The 25,101-nt window shown below is 44.9% G+C and overlaps 1 protein-coding gene across 8 annotated transcripts in view; it reads left to right on the top strand.

The window, feature by feature from the left end:
* Positions 1 to 25,101, top strand: part of agap1 (ArfGAP with GTPase domain, ankyrin repeat and PH domain 1) — a 1,093,107-nt gene that overhangs the window by 530,268 nt on the left and 537,738 nt on the right. For 4 of the 8 annotated variants that reach the window (XM_072482220.1, XM_072482209.1, XM_072482190.1 and 1 more), the window contains exons 3-4: positions 20,918 to 21,005; positions 24,748 to 24,759. In XM_072482220.1, coding sequence (XP_072338321.1) covers positions 20,918 to 21,005; positions 24,748 to 24,759 — 100 coding nt within the window. The remainder of the gene's footprint in view (positions 1 to 20,917; positions 21,006 to 24,747; positions 24,760 to 25,101) is intronic. The other 4 variants (XM_072482227.1, XM_072482237.1, XM_072482181.1 and 1 more) reach the window with 1 other exon arrangement.

Raw genomic sequence — 25,101 nt, 5'->3', positions numbered from 1 at the left:
TCCTCCAATCCTGTGTCCAAATTATTTCTGGATGTGATGAACAACAGTGATCCTAGTATGCATCCCTGCATGACACCACTTCCTCCTTTCTGCCAGCCTGAGAAGCTACACTTTATCCTCCTTTTTTGTCTACCACCATCTTTCAGTCCATTCTGCACCCTGGCTCCACATACCTGACCTTTGTCAAGTGTTTGCTCTGAGATGCAGAGGGATTTAGGTGTCCTAGTGCATGAATTACAACAGGTTAACATTCAGGTACAGCAAAGGAAAGCTTGTAAAATGTTGTTTATTGTGAGGAGAATTGAATACAAAAGTAGGGAGGTTATGTTGCACTTATACAGGGCATTGGCGAGACCACATCTAGAACACTGTGTATATTATTGGTCTCCTTATTTAAGGAAGGGTGTAAATGCATTAGAAGCAGTTCGGAGAAGGTTTACTAAACCAGTACCTGGAATGGGCAGGCCTTTTGTGGAAAGGTTGGACTGGTAAGGCTTATAACCGCTAGAGTTTAGAAAAGTGAGAGATGACTTGATTGAAACACTGGTCCTGAGGTGTCTCGACAGGGTGCATGTGGAAAGGATCTACTTCCTTGTGGGAGAATCTAGAGCTAGGGGTCATTATTTAAAAATAAGGGATTACCCATTGAAGACAGAGATGAGGAGAATTTTTTTCTGAGGGTTGTGAGTCTTTGGAACTCTCTACCTAAAAAGGCAGTTTGAACAGAGTAATCAAATATTTTTAAGGCAGAGGTAGATTCTTAATGAGCAAGGAGGTGACAGGTTACAGGTATGGACGGCATGGTGGCACAGTGGTTAGCACTGCTGCCTCACAGCACCAGTGAGGGTTCAATTCCAGGAATAGGTGACTGTGTGTAGTTTGCACTTTCTCCCCGTGTCTGCGTGGGTTTCCTCCCACAGTCCAAAGATGTGCAGATTAGGTGAATTGGCCATGCTAAAATTGCTCCTTGGTGTCCAAAGATGTGTAGGTTAGGTGGGGTTATGGGGATAGGGCAGGGGAGTGGGCCAGGGTAGGGTGCTCTTTTAGAGGGTCTGTGCCTTCTTGGTGGGCCGAATGGCCTTGTTCTGCACTGTAGGAATTCTATGGTTATTGGGGTAGGCGGGATTGTGGGATTGCAGTCACAATCTGATCAGCCTCGATCTTACTGAATGATGGAGCAAGCTCGAGGGGCCGAGTGGTGTACATGTTATCAGAGGCCCGCTGACAGCCCATGTAGACACATCCACTGCATTGTCATTGTTAGAGAATTGAGCACGGTTGGTTAAATGTGATCTTCCTTTAAGAAATACCCTACCAATATATTAGTTGACCTGTAGTTTCCTTTGTCCATTTGTTGTTTGTTAATTCCATGGCATTACTCTTTTGTCTGCCGAATTTTGATGTGTGGTTATTAGGGCTTTGCTATCTCTTTGCTAGCTTATTTGAGTAATCTATAAGTGCAATCCTCAAGTTTGGCTGATCGAACATAAGTCATAGATCAACATATCATGCTCTATGACTTATGTTCTATGTTATCTAGATATAATATCCATCCTGACAACTCCAGTTTATCAATAGAATAAAGAAAGGAATGCCAAAATAACGCTTTCAGATATGATAGGCAGGAGGACAGGTTGGTGCAACTTCTGGGATTTGATGGACCAATGCAGGAAAGATGCTGGAGTATATTTCTTTACACAAATGTGATAACAGCTGGAATGGTTTGCCAGTAAGCATCACTGAGGCCAAGAAAACAAATTTAAGAAGCAGCTAGATGCTGTAATGATAAGGTGGACCTGGTTGGTATTTGGGAAGGATTAGATCACACGACCTTCTCCATTTTGCAGTCTTGTTGTGTTGACCCATTCACTGCTGTTCATGCTCAGTGGACGCATGGGGTGGCGTAAACACATCAGTCATCTCTTTTTACTTTTTTCTATATGTCATTGTGTGGCAATGAACCAGATGCAGTCCTATGAATGAGCAGGATGTGGAATATGGTTTCAACTCCGGGTCTGATTTCAACTCCAGGTCACACCAAAATCATAGTGCATAGAATTAGCTGCTATGGTTTGCTGTTAAGTTTCACCAAGTTTAGGGGTCCAAGTACAAAAAGCTCTTTTTAAAACAAAAAAGAAATTCAGTGGATAGGCACTAAAATAATTTAAAAAGCTGATGAAAATGTAGGCCTTCATCTCAAGTGGGCAGCACGGTAGCATTGTGGATAGCACAATTGCTTCACAGCTCCAGGGTCCCAGGTTCGATTCCGGCTTGGGTCACTGTCTGTGCGGAGTCTGCACGTTCTCCCCGTGTGTGTGTGGGTTTCCTCCGGGTGCTCCGGTTTCCTCCCACAGTCCAAAGATGTGCAGGTTAGGTGGATTGGCCATGATAAATTGCCCTTAGTGTCCAAAATTGCCCTTAGTGTTGGGTGGGGTTACTGGGTTATGGGGATAGGGTGGAGGTGTTGACCTTGGGTAGGGTGCTGTTTCCAAGAGCCGGTGCAGACTCGATGGGCCGAATGGCCTCCTTCTGCGCTGTAAATTCTATGATAATCCATGATAAGAGAGCTGGACGACAAAGGGGCGGAAGTTCTAAAAATCTCTGGTTAGGCACCACTTAGAATACTGTGTTCAGTGCTGGGCATCTACCTCGAGGAGGATCTATTGGTTTTGGAGGGAGATTCAGCAGAATTATATTAGAGGTTTAAATTAAGAAGGGTTCCACCAAGGAGAGAAGATTAATGGTTGATCTAATTGAGTTGCCTAAGATGATTAAAGGATAGATGATGAGAAAGTATTACCTTTGGGGCAGGACGGCGTGGGAGATACTGAACAGGGAGGGGGAAGGGGAAGGGGGAGGGGGGGGGGGGGGTGCAGAACCTTAAAATCAGAGCTAGGCCATTTTGGGGTTATGTCCGGAAGCACCTTTTCCACACAAAAGATAGTGGAAGTCTGGAACTATCTCCTCAAAAAGCTGTTAGACTGGGGTCAATTGATAACTTCACAACTGAGATTAGCATATTTTCATCAAGTTGAGGACATTAAGGGTTATGGAACTATGGCAGATAGATGAAGTTTCAATACAATTCAGCTGTTATCAGGATCTACACTGGTTGGTGAAGTCAAAATTAAGACACAGGGTCTTTACTTGCTGAGAGCATTTGTTGACTATGTTTAGTGCCAGCACTCCTCACCTCTATCCAGTGTCCCATATCATTTTATTAAAACAGTAAAAAATATACACAAGGCCAAATGGTACAAACACTCATTTTGTTCGGAGAAACAGGGTAGCCTCTCCTCAGTACCAACGTACGGGGAGGGGGGTGGATACTCTAATCACTAAAACAGTTCACAACCCATTTCTACCAAAAACAAATGGTACACGCACTAAACTTTGCGCTGGAGAGACCAGATACCCTCGCCTCTGTACCAACAGAAGGGAAAGGAAGGGGGATGGTGGGGAGAGAGGGAAAAGGAGGGTGGTGGGGAGAGAGGGAAAAGGAGGGTGGTGGGGAGGGAGGGAGTCGGGGTGTTGGTGGAGGGGGCCCAATAGGACACTGCCTGAACTATCTACGGAGGCAGAAAAACAAAAGAACCTTTGGTTATGATGTGCCAGATTCCGGGAGTCTCCCAGAGGGGGTAACACAGTGTCAGGCATGAGTGAGCCCTGCACCCCACTGCAGAGAGCCTCATGTGCACCCTGCGCTCTCGACACTGGGTGGGTGGCTGACAGCCTTCTGATCGACTGTCTGAAGGCTGAATCCTCCACCACACGGAGTGCGGCGGGCGACACGGGCTCACCAACCAACCCAGGGCCTGCCTTGATCCCGCCACCGGGTTCATCGATAGGCGGGATCTTCTCAGGCTCCTCCCGGTGTCCCGGGTCAGTGGGAGGCGGTGATCCAGATGCCTGCTCCGCCCCTGCCGCCTGGTCACCGGAAGGCCCAGATAATAACTCCGGAAACAGGTCCGGGATGGTGGCAGAGGTGCCTGAAGACAGCGGTTGGGACAGAGGGTTTTCCAAACTATAACCCGCTAAGAACCTAAGAAGCAGGGGGTTATCGCTGACCCCCTTCCCTGAGAAATTGAACAAGTCCGGGGTGTTAAATTGGGCTGGCTGGAACTGGCCCTCTAAGGTCCCATCCGACCCCAAAGCACCCTGCTCGGGGGACAGCGGCAGCCGCTGTGGTTCCTCACTATCCCCCCGCCTCTTTTCTTTCGGGGACTGGGCGTGATATCTACCGAAATTAATCTGGAATGAGAGGGGGGAGAGGGTCACACACTGGGGAGACCCCTGTTTCTGGAGGCCCCTCCAGGCTGACTCCTTGTCTCCCAGCTGTCCCCTATTTGTATGTTCAAATATTCACCACCTGCTTCCCTTAATGTAATTGGTATTAACAAACCATAACAATGTAATTGCTAAGACATGATCTAATTGAATGGTAGAACAGCCTGGAAGGGTTGAATGGCTATCCCGAGTTCCTGTATTTCTGAAAATAAGTCCTTATCATTTAAGATGCCATCTGAAGCTTCTAACGAGTTTGCAGTTACTGTCAATTCCTGTTCATAGAATTTACAGTGCAGAAGGAGGCCATTCGGCCCATCGAGTCTGCACCGGCTCTTGGAAAGAGCACCCTACCCAAGGTCAACACCTCCACCCTATTCCCATAACCCAGTAACCCCACCCAACACTAAGGGCAATTTTGGACACTAAGGACAATTTAGCATGGCCAATCCACCTAACCTGCACATCTTTGGACTGTGGAAGGAAACCGGAGCCCCGGAGGAAACCCACGCACACACGGAGAGAACATGCAGACTCCACACAGACAGTGACCCAAGCTGGGAATCAAACCTTTAGTAACCCTCTGCTACCGTGCTGTCCAGTTAACTCATTTCATTTGATTTTCCCTCAAAGGTGTGTGAAATTGATTTTTCACAACCAAAATCACAAAAAGAAGCATGGTAAAGGTGGAATTTCTTAAATCCTACTACATCATCCAGTTCTAACTAAAGGTAATCTACCTGGAACTTCAAATCTGTTTGTTTCAACAACACCAGCAACTTATATTAATTGATAGCTTCACGTCTCGAGGTGCTTCACATGAGGGCTATAAAATAAAACTTGACAGAAGTCATACAAAGATACCAGGACAGATAACAGAAAGGTTGGTCAAAGCAAAAGATTTTCTGAGCATCTTAGAGGAGAATGCTGCCCAACCTGCTTAGTGTTTCCAGCTTTTCATCGCAGGAAAGGTGACCCAGCATTTTATTTCTGAGTGTGAAAAGTACTGAGCTGCAATCCACTTTTTAAATTATTGGTCAGATGAATTTCTGGAAGATTCATTGTTCTCATAAGAAACCAAATCTTGGTGTATCGTGCACGGCTGAGAAATTTTACCTTTTGACCTTTGCCTTCAGTGCTGTCGAACAAGTTCTGCACAGTTGCTTAAATCTATTTTTAGTTGCTTTACTTCTGTGCATTTCACAAGTAGTTATGTATGTGTACTTAAGGAAATACCTTGCATGTTTGTAGTGTTTCAAACTTTAGGACATGGATGTTAACAATTGCTGTTTCCTACAGCTTCAGCCCTATGATACTATACATGGACTGTAAACTTAACTGAGCAACTCATGTTTCAATTCAGGAGGCTTAAGGAAAAGAAATTGCACTTAGAATTCGTTCCACTTTGGTGAAAGGTTTCTTACTGGCTGTATGTTTTGGCTAATATAGAAGTTTTTTTTAAAACTAAATGCAGGTCACAAATATGATCATAGATTGAGTAAAAGAGTTGCATTTTTAAAAATAAATTAGAGTACCCAATTCATTTTTTTTCCAATTAAGGGATAATTTAGCATGACCAATCCACCTACCCTGCACATCTTTGTGTTGTGGGGTGAGATCCACACAGACACGAGGAGAATGGGCAAACTCCTGGTGGACAGTGGCCCGGGATCGAACCCAGCCCTCGGCGCCGGCAGGCAGCAGTGTTAACCGCTGCACCACCGTGCCACCTTAAAAGAGTTGCATTTGATCTTGATCCAACTGACAGTACAAACCTGAGAACATTTCCCATTTTTATCAGGGGAACCATCTTTGCCTTAAACATACTGCAGCACAGTTGTCATTCATTGTCTGTCCTGTCACTTTCAGACCATTATTAAAGCTATAGTCTTGCCTTAAGGAGGAGAGCTAATTCAGTACATTAGAGCAGGGTTTTTCCAAGTGTGGGTCGCAGCCCATGGGTGGGTCATGGGCGGGTGTTGGAAGGGTCACGGAGCGAAGGGCCGCGGTGTTCCTGACAGCAGAATTTCTTCTTGATGCGCCCATCAGCTGGTAACGGCATTCAAAATGTGAACCACTGCATATTCAGCCGTGTAATCATCTGACCATAAGAGGCAACAGTGAGCAGGTCAGCGCGCCCTGCATGTACATATGGTGCCGAGCGCCCTGTATGTACATGCTTTTGGTACGAAATCACATGGAGGTGAGCTTCTTTCTCTTTTGAGGAAGGCAAAAGGACTGTGAGCATGGATCCTATTGTTACAAGAAAGAGATGGCCAGAGACACAAATAGGCAGTGTGCCCGATGGCCCAGATCTCACACCGAAATCTGCTGGAGAGAGCTGCACTGGAGAGTCCATGGCCAGACAGAGCACTGATGGTGTTAGCTCTGTTAGTATACAGAGCTCCAGGGCCTTTCGGTGAACAGCCTACATAGGAGAAACTTAAATCGAGAACAAAGCAGTTTCAAGATGATTTCTTGAGGTATGGTTTATGGTTTTGTTAATTGTCCCAATGCAAATCAGGATAAAAAACCCATGTGTGTTACGTGCAGAGAAATATTGACGAATGAGAGTTTGAAGCCCTCAAGACTGTGAAGGCATCTATAAATTAAGCATGGGGAAAATGAGAACAAACCTCTTGAATTTTTTCAAAGAATGCAGCAAAAACTGCATTATCAGCTGAACCCTTAGCAGAAATCTAGGGCGGGATTCTCCCATCGGGCGGCTAAGTGTCGACACTGGTGTAAAAATGGGAGCGTTTTACTCCGGCATCGGCGCCCGTTCCGGGACCCCATTCTCCAGCCCACAGGGGGCTAGCACGGCGCTGGAGTGGCCCACGCTGCTCCGGTTGCCGATCCCGCCGTGAACCCGACGCCGTGGGTCCGCGCATGTGCAGTTGGCCGGCACCAACTAGCACATGCGCAGCGGCCTTCTTCCCCGCGCCGGCCCCGATGCCAAATGGCGCACGGCTACAGGAGCCGGCGTGGAGGAAAGGAGGCCCCCAGCCAGAGAGGCCAGCTCGCCAATCGATGGGCCCCAATCGCTGGCCAGGGCACTATGGAGGCCTCCCCCCAGGGTCGGACCCTCCCTCCCTCCTCAGAGTCCGTCCCCGGACCCTTCAACGCCGAGGTCCCGCTGGCTCAGAGGATGTTAGAACGATGCCAGCGGGACTTGGATTTTTGGGATAGCCGCTCGGCCCATCTGGGTCGGAGAATCGGCACGCCGGCCCGTGCCGGAGAGTCGGCGTATATCCCAACCGGCACTGTGCCGACCACGCCGGCGCAGAGCGGAGAATTGCGGCGTGGTGCGATTTGCACCAATTCTCCGACCCAGCGGGGGGTCAGAGAATTCCAACCCTAATTTCTGGGGCGGGATTCTCCCATCGGGCGGCTAAGTGTCGACGCCGGAGTAAAAATGGGAGTGTTTTACTCCGGCGTCGGCGCCCATTCCTGGACCCCATTCTCCGGGCCACAGGTTAGCACGGCGCTGGCTGCTCTTTGTGTGAGAATGCCGCCTAATGATGATTGCGTTGTGGCCCATTAATAGTTACTGGACCAAACATAACAGGTTTGCCGTTTAACTCAGACTATGTCTGGTACCCTTTTACAGAACCCATCAGTAAAATCTAATGGTGTGTGAAGCACTCCATTTAATCAGTAATTTGTTTGAAAATTTAGACTTGAGCGTTCTGTAGATTTTACTTGGTAAAATAGAGACCGGATTTCTTTCAGTTGGTTTGGAGAGTTGATACACAGTATATATCCCACACCACACCCCCTGCTCTTTCAGGGAGTGTGATGGGATATTTTACGTCTACCCTGAGGGGGCAAATGGGGACTTGGTTTAATGTCCCAACCAAAAGACAGCCCTCTGACAGCGCAACATTCCCGTGGTGCTGCACTGAATGTCAGCCTGGAATTTTGTGCTCAAGCTCTGGGGTGGGACTTGCCTGGAATCTGGTGTCTCCGAGGCGAGAGCATGGCAGATGCACACATGCTAGAACCTCTCACCATGTTGATCCAGTTGTTACTGTTGAAAAATGCAGGAGTGTTTTACCTGGTGCAGTGGAAATGTTAATCAAATATTGGAGTCATGATGAATAGTTTATTTTTTGATTTATATGCCAAATGCGTTCTACTTACTTTTGAATAGTTTCCGCTCCGATTTCCTCAAGGTTTCTTCACGGTCACAAGGTGAATTTTAGTGTCCTTGCCATTCGGTCGAGGTTAGCTCCATGTAGTCCGAGGATCAAACTGGAATCATTCCACACCACAGGGGACATTGAGCTAAGCAGTCCAAGCTTGGAACAATGTTCTTTGCCAGGTTCTTTGTTCTTGGCACATTATTCCTCATCCAAGAAACTAGCAAAGTGATTTGTCAGCAGTATTCTTGAATTGGTTACTTAGACCTCATTACAACATTTTGGGGGTGTTTGCCTTTGATTTTCTCCAATCTGGTGAGCTGTACATGGATTGGAGTAGGTCTGTTCTTTGTTCATAGTTCATAAATTCATAAGATAAAGGATCAGGCCATTTGGCCCATTGAGTCTGCTCCGCCATTCAATCATGGCTGAGCCCATCCTGACCTTAACTCCACCATCCTGCCCGTTCTCCAGAACCCTTGAACCCATTACCAATTAGAAATCTGCCTAACTTCTCTCTAAATTTACTCACTGTCCCAGCAACCACCATACTCTGACGTAGTGAATCCAACAGATTCATAACCCTTTGGGAGATGTAGTTTCTCCTCAACTCTGTTTTAAACAAGTGCAGCACGGTGGCGCAGTGGTTAGCACTGCTGCCCCACGGCGCCGAGGTCACAGGTTCGATCCTGGCTCTGAGTCACTTTCTGTGTGGAGTTTGCACATTGTCCCCGTGTTTGCATGAGTTTTGCCCCCACAACCCAAAGATGTGCAGGGTAGGTGGATTGGCGACACTAAATTGCCCCTTAATTGGAAAAAAATGATTTGGGTGCTCTAAATTTTTATTTTTTTTAATTAAAAAAAAACAAAAAAAACCTCTATTTTAAACTTGCTACCTTTTACTCTGAGACTATGATCTCTTCTAGAATGTCCCTCAAGAGGAAGCATCCGCTCCACATCTACTTTATCCATTCCTATGGGAGCCTGTGTGTTTAGTGACCCTTACAGTACAGTGGAATGCAATAGGTTCATCCCTGTGATTCTCTCAATCATGATGCCAATTCGGCTACTTGGATGAACTGAAAGGAAGGAGTGGGCAAGAGCATCCAGGCTGCTCAGTCTCCTGCCAGATAGCTATGACAAAACAGCATTTGGGAAGGTCTTGGGATAACTCCACCTCCGCACCCCCACTCAAATTCATGCTCATGCCATAGCTGCAAGCATTTCCCATGGTGACAGCAGTGAAGATACTTATTTAAAGTGTGGAGAGAATCGATTAGAGGGCTCCCAGTCTCTGACCTAATCTCTTTCATTAATTCTAAAGTTAATATCTGACATCTTACTTTCTCTGTCCTATCTCTCTATTTTGCTTTATATTTCCCTCTCTATTGTATCCTCTGAAAATTCTAATTGCTTTCATCAATCATATCTGTCTGCTTCCCGCTCCCCCCCGGCCGAAAGTCAGATCCGTGTATTTTACAATTTTGCCTCCCAGGCCCTTAATTTTAATGACATTTATTCCCCACACTCATCTGTTACGCTCAGGTACAGCTATTTTTCTTTCCTTTCTTTTTGCTACTTGCCGAGGAGTAGAACTAAAACAAATCACAGCAGTTGTGGATTATAGGTCAGAGTTTAACGTTACTCGCAGACTACTTTGCACGGCTGTGCTGAGATGGTCACTTTCCAATCCAGTATTTGGCCAAGTGGTATTTTTATAGCACGAGTGAGGGGGAAGGAAAAATGCTTTTTTATGGAATAATTGATGCAGTTTTTTGCTGTGAGACACTTGTTTCTACAGTTCTTTTTAAAAAGGACAAAAATTGTCACTGAAGTTGCTGGCCTTTTGTCACGATTGCTTTACAGTTTTTTTTTGAAGCAGGACACAACAAGCAGGTGATTTGGAAAAAGGTGAACCTTTTCAGCCTGCCCTTGGTCCTAAATGATAACTCAAGTACTTATCCATTACAGTCTGGTAGCAGAGCGCAATTGGGAAAAAAATAATTGGGTACTCCAAATTGACTTGAAAAAAAAATACAACTTGCATTTATGTATTGCCTTACAGAAGCAACATGAGTAGCCCCTTGAGGCTGCTTGCCATTCAGTATGATCATGGCTGATCTTCTGCCTCGACTCCACTTTTCCACCTGTTCTTCAGTCCAAAGATTTCACAAGACACCAAAAATCTTACCTTATTGTAGCCTTGAATGTACTCAACAATTTATATTCTTCTGTGATAGAAAATTCCAAGACATTTCTCCTGATCTCCGTCCTAAATTCTTTATTTTTTTTTCCAATTAAGGAGCAATTTAGCACGGCCAATTCACCTACCCTGCACATCTTTGGGTTATGGGGGTGAGACCCATTCAGACACTGGGAGAATGTACAAACTCCACACGGGCAGTGACCGAACCCGGGTCCTCGGTGCCTTGATGCTGCAGTGCTAACTACTACGCCACCATTCTTTAATGTAGTAAAATGGCTCACGGTACTGTACGGGAGTGTAATTTGACAATTCTCACTGGGTCACATAAGGGAGTCCTGCACTGTGGGACGTAACACTTTTTCAGGTGAGAAACAAAACCGAGGCCCCACCTGCCTTCTCAGGAGGAAGTAAAGGATCTCATGGCATTATTTTGAAGAGCAGGGAAGTTATGATTGGTGTTCTGGCCAATATTTATCTCTCCAAGTTAGGGCCGGTGACAAAGCACTAAGTCAAAGGGGTAGATTTTAAGGAGTGTCTTAAAGGAAGGATGTGAGGTAGAGAAGCTGAGAGATTCAGGTAAGAAATTCAAGTGCTTTGGTTTGAGATAGCTGTCAGTGTTGGTGCCTAGGAATTTGGTGCAAGAGACTGGAATTGGAGGAGCAGCGATCTTGTAGGGCTGAAAATGCTTACAGCGATAGATAGGCTGGGCGGGAGAAGGGGGAGGGGGAGGAAAACTCTATGGGGGGATTGAATGCAAAGTTAAGAACATGAAATTTGAGTTTTTGCTTCTCTGAAACCCAACTTATGTCCACGTGCTCTGCAACATGGCACTGAGTATACCACTATGGCTGGGTGTAGTTTTCTCTTGTTTCCTGTCCTGAAGACACTGACTCCTTGAAGGCACATTGTTTTTATGTGCACCACTAACCCTCTGGTAGCACAGCAGTGTGACCTTTAATTCATGTGCTGCTTGATAACAAACGTTGCAATTGTGGGGGATTCTCACACGGCTCACCATCCAACACAGGGTCACGCGACAGTCAGCAAAAACAACCTTGGCCAGCTTTTCCTTCCTGAACCCAGGGGCACTGAGACACATGCCACTGCTAGCTGGGGTCAACAAGTTCAGAGAGAATAGCTAAAGATTCTCAGCCGTTAGAGAGCTCATTATTCATGTTTCTCTACCTTTCACTTCCCTGTACAACCTAAAGAATTTGAGCCAAAATTTCAAACGTACAATAAGACATGCATAAAATTTTATGACGTTAGTAATTGATATAAATAGCAAAATGTTTTAGCACCAAGCTCCCCAGAGGGCACTTCACCAAAGAGCATTTGAAATAAATTACAAGTGTTCTCCCATAATCTTTATAAAGGAAGACTGAACCATGAAAAACATCTTTTCTGCTTCCAAGACACCATAAACAGTTAGATTACACGGATCACGTTCCTATCCTCATGACGTTAAATGGAAAGTTTGCTTGCATGTGTCATTCAATTGCTATTTTATTTTGGAAGGGGAATGTTACTTGAGGAGTGCGACATTTATTTCTAGTTTTAAGAAAGGTTCAAACAGAAATGTAGGTCTCCCTAAGAGAGAGAAGTCATGAATCCTCAGTTAAATAAACATTGACTGCAAAAAGAATATGCAACAGCAAAAAAAATAATTGTTTGAAATGTTTGAAGAAGTTTAAAAATGTGAAGGGGAACTATTAGAACCAACTATAATACAAATTCAATGCTATTAAAGTAATTTGCCAAACACCCCGATCTATTGTTTGCTTTTGGGGAGCTCAATAGTGACAGCTGTAGTCCAGTTGGCAAACTCTTGCTTAAGTCAGAAGGTCATGGCTTCAAGTCCCACTGCAGAGACCTGAGCACAAAAATCTTGCCTGCCCTGAGGGTGTGCTACACTTGAGAGGTGTCACCTTTTCAGGTGAAAAATTAAATCCAGCCCACCTGCCTTCTCGGGTGAATGTAAAGGATTTCATGGCATTATTTTGAAGAGCAGAGAAGTTATGATTGGTGCCTGGCCAATATTTATCCCTCCATCAACATCACATTGCTGTTAGAAGGAGCTCGCTGTACACAATTTGGTTGCCGTGTTTCACACACTACAACAGCGGCCATGCTTTCAAAGTACTTAATTGGGTGCACAGCTCTTTTCTGATGTCCTGAGAATGAGAAAGGCATCATATATGAGTCTTCCTTTCAGTGAACATATGACGGAATGTGGTCATTATCCCATCTGAAAAGTCTATTTCGCAACATTTGGCTTATTATGAAATAATTTCTCGACAAAGTGCAGTTAATTTTGAAGCCTGAGAATATGGATCTTCTTCCACCAGCTGCAACATTTTTTTTGCCGAGTGTTGAGTTGGAATTATAAAGTTGCAAGGTGCTGAGAAGCTGAGTACCAAAAACATTGTTGAGGCTGGTGCAAAAGTAGCACCGTTGGCTTTTCTGATTAGGTGTACAGCAGCCAGTGTGAAATTGTGACCCAGGTTTTATTGTAAATTGTTGCTTCATTTTGGTTACTCTGGATTGGGAACATGGATTCCTGCCTGAGAAGTGGGTGTCTCCTTTTGAGAAATGTGAATCCATTTTAATTTTTTGGGGGGGATGGCGAAAGATGTGGGAACTCTAATGAACGTGTGCTGTCAGGTGATGGAGCATGGGTTTGTGCCAGTTAGCCAGCTCCTACTCTCAAAAGTGCGAGAATGAGAGGGGCCGAGTCGAGGCGGCAAGAACGGAAAGGAAATTAGAGGTAAAAAGAGGCAGGTGTTCAGAAAGTGTCCTTCATGATCCAAGGACGTCCCAAGGTGCTTTACAGCCTATGAAGCACTTTGGTAGTTACTGTTATAATGTAGGAAATGTGACAGCCAATTGCACGCAGCAATGTGATAATGACCAGATTCTGGCATTAGTGATGTGGATTGAGAGATAAATATTTCCCCCAGGTCACAGGGAATAACTCCCCTCATCTCTGAATTATTGCTGTGGGATCGTTTACCTGAGAGGCAGATGATGCCTCAGTTCAATGTCCCTCAGTATTGCACTGGGAGCACCGTGGTGCCTGGATTTTGTGCTCTAGTCTCTGGCGCGAGTGTGATCTCCGAGCTATGGCTGAAACTTGGAAGTTTTCTTCTCCCTAGCTTTGGATACTTAACCTAAGCTTAAAGGAACAAAAAAGAAAATGCTGCAAAAGCTCAGCAGGTCTGGCAGCATCTGTGGAGAGAGAAAGTAGAGCTATTTTTTTTGAAAATCTTTTTATTGGCTTTTCTCAGAGAGAAAGTAGAGTTAACATGAGCTAAAGAGAGGGAGGAATGTGATGGATTATATACTGTAGAAGAATGGGTGGAGCAGTTTTGCATTGGGGCAAAAAAATGTTTTGGATGTGTAAACAAAAAGTTTAAAGATGGAGGGAGAAAGGTCAATAGTCTAAATCTGTTGAACTCATTGTTGAGTCCTGAGGGCTGTAATGTGCCTAATTGGAAAATGAGGTGCTAATCCTGCAGTTTGCATTGGGCTTCACTGGAACATTGCAGCAGGCCAAGGATGGACATGTGGTCACGAGAGTGAGGTGCCGAGTTAAAATGGGAAAGTTGGGGTCATGCTTGCGGGTTGAACAAACGTGTTCGCAAAGCAGTCAGCCAGTGTGCGTTTAGTCTCCACAATGTAGAGGAGGCCGCATTTGGAGCAGCAAATACAATGAACCAGATTGAAAGAGGTGCAAGTGAAATGTTGCTCCACCTGAAAGGGGTGTTTGGGCCATTGAACAGTGAGGAGGTAAAGGGACAGCTGTCATGTCTTCTGCCATTGCAAAGAACGATGCCGTGGGAAGGGGATGAGGATTTGGGGGTGATGGAGATGTGGACTAGGGTGTCATGGAGGGACCAGTCCCAGTGGAATGCTGACAGGAGTGGGGCACGGATTAGGTGAAGATATGTTTTATGGTGGCACCATGCTCGAGTTGGTGGAAATGGTGGATAGTAATAATCTTTATTAGTGTCATAGGTAGGCTTACATTAACAATGACGTTACTGTACTATGGCACTGAGGACCCCGAATCCCCGCCCTGGGTCACTGTCCGTGTGAAGTTTGCACATTCTCCCCGTGCCTGCGTGGGTTTCACCCCCACAATCCAAAGATGTGCTGGGTAGGTGGATTGGCCAGGCTAAATTGTCCCTTAATTGGAAAAATAAATAATTGGGTACTCTAAATATTTTTTTTTTTAAAGCAATGAATTTACTGTGAAAAACCCCTAGTCGCCACACTCCAGCACCTGTTCGGGTACACAGGGACAATTCCGAATGTCCATTTCACCAAACAAGGATGGTGTTCCTTTGAATGCGGAGCCTGGTGGGGAGGGAGGGGGAAGTGGTGATGGAAGAGGTGCGGGAAATGAGTCCAAGGAAGGGAAGCGAAGTGTCGGAGACAGACCGCGTAAAGGTGAGAGACGGGTGGGAATTTAAAGCAAAATTGTTCAACGTTTCCAGTTTCCCCACCCCCTCTTCTACAGTATACAATCCATCACATTCCTCCCTCTCGTAAAAGAGTCATAAAGACTCGAAATGATAACTCAGTTTCTCTCTCCACAGATGCTGCCAGACCTGCTGAGTTTTTTCCAGCATTTTCTGTTTTTGTTTCAGATTCTAGCATCCACAATATTTTGCTTATATTTAATAATAATAATCTTTATTAGTATCACAAGTCAGCTTACATTAACACTGCAATGAAGTTACTGTGAAAATCCCCTAGTCGCCACACTCCGGCACCTGTTCGGGTACACAGAGGGAGGATTCAGAATGTCCAATTCACCAAACAAGCTGGTCTTTCGGGACTTGTGGGAGGAAACCGGAGCACCCGGAGGAAACCCACGCAGACACGGGGAGAACGTGCAGACTCCGCACAGACAGTGACCCAAGACAGGGATCGAACCCGGGTCCCTGGAGCTGTGAAGCAACCACTATGCTACCGAATCAAACTTTAAAAGACCTGTTTTAAGATTTCCATGATGTGGAGATGCCGGCGTTGGACTGGGGTGAGCACAGTAGGAAGTCTAACTACATCAGGTTAAAGTCCAACAGGTTTGTTACCAACACTAGCTTTCGGAGCACTGCTCCTTCCTCAGGTGAAAACCTGAGGAAGGAGCAGTGCTCTCTTCACCTGAGGAAGGAGGAGTGCTCCGAAAGCTAGTGTTAAGATTTCCAGGGAGAGAAACAACACGCACAGCAGAATCAGACACAAAAAAATTTCTGAAGGAGGAAGGAAAGTTGTGTTTTTATGAATGGACGAGGTGTCTTTCACTTGTAGGAATGCACTGCTGGACATGCTGAGTTTGGAAAGTTGCAAGGAAAATGTCAATTACCTTGCTTATAGAAGCTCCTATTAGTAATTGACGCTGCAGACCCAATATTTGGCTTATGTTATGTGTGGATTCTCACATAAATTGATCATCTGCTGGCAGTATAAATAATCTCTTTTTCAACCTATCATTACCATAATACATTTTAAACGCAATTGCCTGTTTACACCGCCACCTATAGGCGTAACTGGGACTGAAGGCACATGCTCGAACTTGAAAAATGGGTTTTCCCATGGACGGAGCCTGATGCAGTTTTCAATGGTGTGCACCATAGCCTTATAATATATCTCTGCCATACCTTCATCCTCCACAGTGAGATTCCCCTCACCCGTAAACATTCCTCTACCCTCTCCAACCAGCTGTTTATTTTAAATGTGCTTTTACAGACGTTACTGTCTTCCCCTTTTATGTTATCTGCTGGCATTGCTTCAGATTGCTTTTGTTGCCCTTCAAATCATTGCTTTGCAATGCTCATGGTTTTCTTTAGTATTGTTATTCCTAGTTTTATATTCGGTCTCACTATTAAATTTGTGTAGCTTTAATCTTGATTGATCACTATTATCTGAGAAGTCACCTGGTCTCATAAGGATATAATTATTTAATACTCTAATAAGCTCACATATTTTTCCCGATGCCCATGCAGGCTGTTGTTGGAAATGGTTTCCCGTCATCTTCTTTCCAACATTGTCCTGCCCCCTCCACCCCAGCAAATCCACCTTCTGTCGTTGCAAACTGCTGCCCATCACCAACCCCTTTTCCTCCCAAGTCTCAGATTCACATCCCTCTTTCCCCTAATTCTCTGTTTGAATCACTCCAATCAACTAATTTTGCCGGGCGCTGTTCTTTTCTCATTGAATTTGACCTTCTTCCAGTTCAGTGCGATTATCTTTTTGCACCTAACGATGTTGCAATCACTGTTTTGCACAGGCTCAATCTATTTTAAGTAGTTGAATTGTTGAACATGTTGTGACTCATTCCTATCGGCATCATATTGTGACTGGAGATTCTGCTCCGATATTGCATTTTCTAACATCCTGGGCGGGATTCTCTGATCCTCAGGCTAAGTGTTGACACCGTCGTAAACGCGGTCGCGTTTCTCGATGGCGTCAACATGGCCTCAGGAGCAGAAATTCTGACCCCTACGGGAGGCCAGCACGGCACTGGAGCGACCCATGGCGCTCCAGCTGCCGATCCCGTCGTCAGATGGGTGCCGTGGGGTCCGCGCATTCGCAGTGGCACCGGCGCCAACGCGCGCCTGGGCAGTGGGACCAGCGCGATTGCCGTGCATGTGCGGTGGCTCCCTTCTCCCCACTGGCCCCGATGCAACACGGCGGAGGGCTACATGAGCCGGCACGGAACAAAAGAGGCCCCAGCCCGAGAGGCCGGCCCGCCGATTGGTAGGCCCCAATCGCAGGCCAGGCCACAGCGGATGCGCACCCCCCCCCCCCCCCCCCCCCCCAAACCAGGCTGCCCCCAGATGCATCCACGCCGAAAGTCCCGCCAGCTAAGAGCAGGTGTGGACGGTGCCGGCGGAACTCGTATTTTTTAGCGTGGTTGCTCGGCCCATCCCTGACTGAAAATCGCTGGGGGGGGGGGCCATAGAGTGGAAACCGACTGTCGCTGCGCCGGCGCGAATGCCGCCGGTTTTCCGCTCGCCAGAGAATTGGCGGACCGGCGCCGTGGCGGCAGGGCGCGATTTGCGCCAGTCCCTGCGATTATCCGGCCCGGCCCCGCGGTGAGAGAATCCCGCCCCCCATTCCTTCAAAATTCAGCATTTTAGCTTGCCGCATTATTGACTTGCCAAATTTCAGCCCCTTCTGTCACACCTGTCTCAGTTTAACCAGAGGTTAAATCAACAGGTGAGCCCATAATGCTGACGTACTTGGCACAACTCCGTGACTCAGTAATCTGTAACACTTCATACGGCTGGCACTTTGTGCACATTCTTTTTATTTAATCCAGAATCCTGTGGGACCAGAATGATTGAAGAGATGTCATTTATTTTAAAATGCTGCACATAATAAATATGGCACTGATAATGCCAGTGATGCTCAGACTGTGGAGTGTTTACAAAGTTGGAACTGATATCTACTGATTTAGTGATTCATTATGGGGCTGTAATTGACTCCATTTATAGTGTCAACCGTCAAGTAGTCGGTAGTACTCTTGCCTCTGAGACACAAAGTTCCGGGTTTAAGTCAGATTTGAACATAAAAAGCACTGAAGGAATGCTGCACTGTCAGAGGTACTATCTATCAAATGTGATTTAAACTGAGGCCTCGGGTGGAGGTAAAAGATCCCATGGCACTATTTTGAAGAAGAGCAGGGAAGCTATCCCCGATGTCTTGGCCAATATCTATCCATCAATCAACATCATCAAAAAAGAACAAGTTATCTGGTCATTGCCACAATGTTTGTGGAAGCTGTTGTGTGCAGATTGGCTACTGCATTACCTATATTGCAACAGAACTGCACTTCAAAAATGTTTTATTGGCTGTAAAGCACTTTAAAGCATCCAGTGGTCGTGATAAGCGCTATATAAATGCACATTTTTTTACTCCTCATGAAATCTGACCTCAGGATTGGGTGGGGTTATTGGGTTATGGGGATGGGGTGGAGGTGTTGACCTTAGGTAAGGTGCTCATTCCAAGAGCCGGTGCAGACTCGATGGGCCGAATGGCCTCGTTCTGCACTGTAAAGTCTATGATTCTATGTAAATGAAATTTGAATGAAAAAGACAATTAAAAGAGGCTGCCAGAATGAAGGACAAAAATTCAGAAAGGGTAAAAACGGCATTGTGCCCCTTCGACAGCCTTTGCAAAGGAGGGGACTAAAATGGCAATGAGTAAAAATGAAAGGAATCCCCAGGTTTCAAGCATGAGTTCATAACTCCTGCTTCATGGCTGATGGAGCAGCTCACGACCCAATCTTCTGCCCATCCATCCCCTTTGGCCCGGTCATGATTCTGTGTCAATTTCCTTGGAAAGGCTCAGAAACTGAACGGAGCCCCTCTTGTGTCAACTGATGTGTAAATGCTTCTATTGTGTAGTTCAGTGCTATTCAACTGGGACAGGAAAACGGCATTAAAATCCTACTGATTAAATGTGTGTTGGCTGAAAGTTGCTTAAAAGGCTGATGTTTTGTACCTAGTCTGCTGTTCTTTGTGAGTCTTGGGTTTTAAAAAAGGTTGATTCCTGTTGGTCATTCATTTTTAAGTTTACAGTGGAATCCTTATATTTCTGAATAGCATGGTGGGCGAGTGATTGGCTGGCAGAGGGGTATCGTATCTGTACCCGCTTACATCACTAGACCTCTTGAATGAAGCTCACAGCAGCCAGTTACTTGATAGGATGAGGATAGGAGGCAGCTTGATTCCTTGCCCCTTTTGGTCATAGGATGGAGTATAGCCTAAGGCATCTAAAGAGTAAGAGAGAAAAGGCTTAAGTTGGCGTCTGGGATGTTAAGTCTTTTGCAGCTGCATGGTAGTTGTACTTTAGAATTCAATAGAATTACTTTAAAGGCACTTTTATACTCTTATAAGGGTGTCAGTAGGACAATGTTCAAGGGTCACCTGTAGTCCTATTTAATTTTGTTGGTCTCTGCTGATTGTTGGCCTCTTTGCTTTTGCCCTTCCATTTTCCTCACCTTTGACAGCCACCCTTGGAACCTGAGTTCTGAATAGCTTTTGAGCTACAGGATTTTGTACATCTTTAACACCTTAGCTGCCATTGACCGTGTTAGAGTAGCAACACTTAAATACTTTTAAAAAATAACTTAAATTTACGAAGCATTTTTTAAATGCCTCAATTTGTCCCTTCGTGTTTACATTCAACAAAGTGCTTTTGGCATGTAGTTACTGTTGTAATGGAAGACATGTGTCAGTCAGTTTGCACACAGGAGGGCATCAAAAATAACAATGAGATAATGGCCAGATAACCTGTTTTGTGATGTTGGTTCAGGGGTAATGATTGGCCAGGAAGCTGGGGCGAACTCCTCGCACTTCTTCAAAATAGTGCCATGGGATCTTTAAAGTCAAATTGGGGACCTCATTTTCACATCTCACCTAAAAGAAAAGCATTTCTCTGGGTGACACGGTGGCGTAGTGGTTAGCACTTCTGCCTACGGCGCTGAAGACCCGGGTTCGAATCCCAGCTCCGGGTCATTGTCCGTGTGGAGTTTGCACGTTCTCCTCGTGTCTGCATGAGTCCCACCCCCACAACCCAAAGATGTGCAGGGTAGGTGGATTGGCCACGCTAAATTGTCCCTTAATTGGAAAAAAAAGAATTGTGTACTCTAAATTTAAAAAACAGAAAAGCACCTCTGACAGTGCAACACTTCCTCAGTGCTACACGGCAGAGTCAGCCTGGTTACTGTTGCTCTTTTATTGGAGCGGGATTTGAACCCACAATCTTTTGACTCCGAGGCAAAAATGCAAAAATGTTACTTTGAAAGTAACTGCTGAACCCTTTGCAGCCTCACTGCATACTGACCTAAGTACTTATTGCACACACAATTTCAAGGGTCTGCTTTAAAGCTTTATGGCAACTGCTGTATTCTTTGAATTACTCTTATCTCGGTCGGTTAGGTAAGGGATTTAGAATTACACAGATATTCAACTGTTGGTTCATTGGAAGCCGAGGAAACCGTTTTTAAACAGGTTGTTGAATTTTTCCACGCTAAGTCCTGGAGATGCATTATTTTGTGATTGCTGGAGGTTGCAGCCTCTTCCCTTGAAACCGAAATCATTAACCAGAGAACTTAAGTGTGTATGTTCACAGGGGAACTTCTGAAAAGGACTGTATCTCGTGCTGTGCACGATGTTCAGAATGGTGTGATGCATCTTTGAAACTAATGCTTCCCCCAGCTGTCCCCCGAGTTAGAAAAGCATCTCATTGACACAATGTCTTTGTATTTCAGGGAATTGTCGGTAATTTAGCCAGTGGCAAGTCAGCCTTGGTCCATCGGTATCTGACAGGAACCTATGTCCAGGAGGAGTCACCTGAAGGTAAGCAAGGAGCAGTTACGCTACACTGATTTGATTTGTTTCTGTTACAGTATTGAGAGATGGAAAGGGGCCTATACTATCCCATCTGCTGATGTTACCCAGCACTTTAGTAGGCAAGCCAAAACTAAAAAGAACTTTTAAAATTCAATTGAAGATATTTTTTAGATGTTTCGACTCTTCAGTCTAGATGCTGACTTTAGTATTAAAACAACTATAGAATAAATCATTAATAGCCTAGTATACAGATGGTGTGTTAAAGAGGGTACACTCCTTTTAATGATCAGGTATTCCCCTGATGAGCAAAGGCACCTCCTATTGTGGAGCTAGCCATTTTGGGTTCCAGCTTGTATAGATCGTGTTTCGGTTGGCTGAAATCACTTTGGTTAGGGTAGGGATCTGAAAATCAGGGAAGGATTTCCTCTCTCTATCCCTGTTAGAAAATGAATGAAAGTCAGGAAGAGGTACCACGTGAAGCCCTTCGAGGTCCATCAATTTGCAGGATGCAACCAGCTAAACATGTCCATGAAGAGTCGTTATTTAAACCCAGTACCAGAAGGTACTGGGTTTAGCAAGTATCAAAGTGTGCCCTATCCAGGAAGTAACACCTTTCTCCACCAATGGCTGTCTGCCATCTTCCTGAGCTGGAGTTGAAGTATTAAATTCACAGGCTGCTTTGTGCTTGAGTCATGGAGCTGGTGTGAATAGTTAATTTTATGACCCTATATATCTGCCAGACTTTGCAGTCTATGTAAGAAAACAAGCTAGCTCGTTCTGCACCAGTTACACTGTCAGTGTCACTGTAAAAAGAACCTGGGTGAGACTGCTATAGGCAACATGCGACTCTGTTAGATGAACTCTGTCACACTGACAGAGGGTTTCCTCCGGGTGCTCTGGTTTCCTCCCACAGTCCAAAGATGTGCAGGTTAGGTTATGGGTCGGGTGGACGGGGGACTGGACCTGGGTAGAGTGCGAAGGGTTGGTACAGATCTGATGGGCCGAATGGCCTCCTGCACTGTAGGGATTCTATGACAAACATACTGATACCCTGGGCAGAGGTAACCCCATTGCTTGCAGATATGAAAAGAATTAAAGATTATTTCAAAGCACTGAATGCTTTAATTGGCATCCTAGATAAAGGAGGATGACCACACTGAAGTGTGACAGAGTTCATCTAGCACAGAGTCGCATGATGTCTATAGGAGCCTCACCCAAGTACTTCTTACAGTGACACTGACAGTGTAACTGGTGCAGAAAGAGCTAACTTTGTTTTCTTACAGAGCACACTGATTATTCAGTGGATAGATGCACCACAGAGTGTGACTGAGCAAAGGCAGTTCTAAGTCCCAGCCTTTTCCCGCACACTATTAGCTAATCTCCTTTGGAACGGTTGTCACTTGGATGCTGCAGTAGATCGCCATTCCCTGGGAAGCCGAGCCAAAGTTCCCACTTCAGATCACCATCCACCAGAGAGCACCCTTGTGGTGAAAGCCTCACAGTGGAATAGCAACCATTATTCGTTGCTTAGACTGACGTGAGAAAAATGATGCTTTGAGTGAGGACTGTGAGCTAACACCTGTGAAACTTTGTAACATTGGCCACTGAGTTAGTATGGAGGAGATAAACACTTAATCGTCTACTGGAGGAAAGGTTTAATGGGCACTGAGTCCCATTTTAAATAAACATGCTTACTAATAGTCTTTAACTGCTAGATACTGCCCAGTGTTTAGTGACGGACGTGGGACCCACCTTGACTAATGTAGTCACATCTGCTCACCACGTATCTGTCACATCCATTCCATTTTTAAATCCCTAATTGTGAGTTTCAAGTTTCCTTTCCGAGTGTCCTGCATATTGTGTCTTCAGTGCATCACACCTAAGCATGCAGCCCATTAAAATAGCTGTACCCATACAAATCTATAATTTAAAATAAAAATGAAAAATATTAATGGAGTAGGAATGAGAGGTGTACATTTATTTTCAGTCCTTATCTTTAACTGTTTTCTGCTCTCACACCGATCCCTGCACCTGCCACACAAAGCTTCTTACTTGCAGAGGGATTTACATCTGGCCTTTATACCCAGATTGATGCACTGGGCTATTTTGAGATTAATACACCTTGCATAAAAATAACTTGTTACTATGTTTTAATGTATGATCCTTCCTTTGTTCCCAGCCCCACCCCCTTATTCACTACGAATATATCTGCTACTCTTGTGTTCTCTATCTGTTTCAAAACTGCCTTATAATTGTGTAATTGATGCTCTTTACTGGCTAGTGTGTGCTGCCAAAAAGGACTACATTTCTGCCACAGTTCTCAAATCTTGAATTTCTCTGGTCTTTTCTCACCAAAGTGCATCTTTCTGAATGCATGCGTTGCTTTGTTGAAATGGCCTTGGACCAGTTTATTGGTTTTTGATAGCTGAGCCCACTGTTTTCCAAAATAACAAAAGCCATTAGACTATCTGCAGGGTCATTGTGCTTCCCAGACAGTCATTCTGTTAACACTGATCATTGAAATCCACCCAACGTAACAGTTAGGCATTACCATGCTCAAACAAGAAAAACTGATACTTACAGATCTGCAAGCTAACTTTATCTCGAAACATTAATAATTTAAATAGACTGCGATAATGAACAGGGAATGTCAAACTGTGGAATTAAATTGGGCTAACTGGTTCAACCAATCAATGAAGTACCTCCACCTTAATGTGGGAATTATAATTGCTCACCCATCTCTAACATTATCTTTGTGTGGAGAGGTGCGTTTTAATTTAGCTGCTAAACTGCATTTCCCTGTTAATATCACTTTAAACCTTGGCATTCACAAAAGTCTGGCTGCAGTCTGCTTGTCTGCCTGTCTGGTGATACTACTGAGGATGCGGGGCTTTGCTCCCTCATTATTTACTAGTTTTCTCCTTTTACCCTTTTGTTTCCCCCTAAAGATGTTGATGGCTTGCTGTGGTACAATTCTATGTATCCCATCCCAATAGTCATTATGGAATTGTGTGTCCGGACACTAGTGTCACTGGGCCTTCACACAGGTGTACTTTTCTGCTCTACGTCTGGATAAATGATCATGCTTGGCATCTTGGCGAATTGTTCCCTGCTCCAGCACAGTTGAGGACAGTTCCGACCTCAGCTCAGATCAGCTAATTTGACACAGACCAGAAATGGAGCTTGGCATCTCTGTATGGTTCAGCAACACATTCTTTTAACCAGATGTAACCACTTGTAGAACCCAAACTATTCTTATACACACAGTTGAGAAGTATCTGCGGCAGCTTTAATTCCCAAATAACTTTTGTAACTGCATCCCTACTTCCATTATAGAAATCCACTTTACCAATTTTATCTCCTGTATTTAGAGCTCTCAGGCAACTTCTGAATCTGAGCTCTTTTTTCAAACCATGCTCAATGAATTCAGTATCACACTTCAATGGATCGATCCAAGGTACCCTGTTTTAAACAAAACACTTGATACTGATGAAATAGGAAAACTCCAGCTTGCCAATTAAATGACTGAACGGGAAGCAACCTCGGGCCTTTAATTGATATATTCAGGTTAAGACATTTTGAGATGCGTGCTTGGACTAAATAGGTTGTGCAGAAATGGTCCAGAGGGATTAAGTTTAAAAAGTTCAGTTTTGTTTGGCTCACTGGCATACACTAGGCAATTTAGGAGCAGTAAATGTGTGCGTTCAGTCATACTGTTACTGATGACTGGCTGTTCCATTCTTTGCAGACATGGATGCAGGTAATTATACTCTGTATAATCGTGGCAGCAGCAATCCTCTCTTCAGGAAGGAAGAGGTTCCAGCACTACAGTAGAGTTCTGATTGTTCAGTGTGACCATCCTTGTAGTGTTGACACATCTCAGTCTGTTCGTCCATCAGGCACCTCGCGTAGTAAACCCCACGTTTTCTGTCAGAGTAACCATTTTAGTAGCAAATGGCGTCTATATTTGTTTCTTTTTTTAATGTGCAAAATGTCTGGCTCTGTTTTACACATCACTGGAGAAAATAATTCCTGTTATTTGATTATTTGTATTTTGTTGGCTAATGGATTTGCACTGCAACCACAATAAAGTTGCCATGGT

This window comes from Scyliorhinus torazame, chromosome 2 (assembly GCF_047496885.1).
Source record: "Scyliorhinus torazame isolate Kashiwa2021f chromosome 2, sScyTor2.1, whole genome shotgun sequence".
Classification (NCBI taxonomy): Eukaryota; Metazoa; Chordata; class Chondrichthyes; order Carcharhiniformes; family Scyliorhinidae; genus Scyliorhinus; species Scyliorhinus torazame.
The sequence above is the reverse complement of the archived record's forward strand: the minus strand, read 5'-3'. Positions and strand labels throughout refer to the sequence as shown.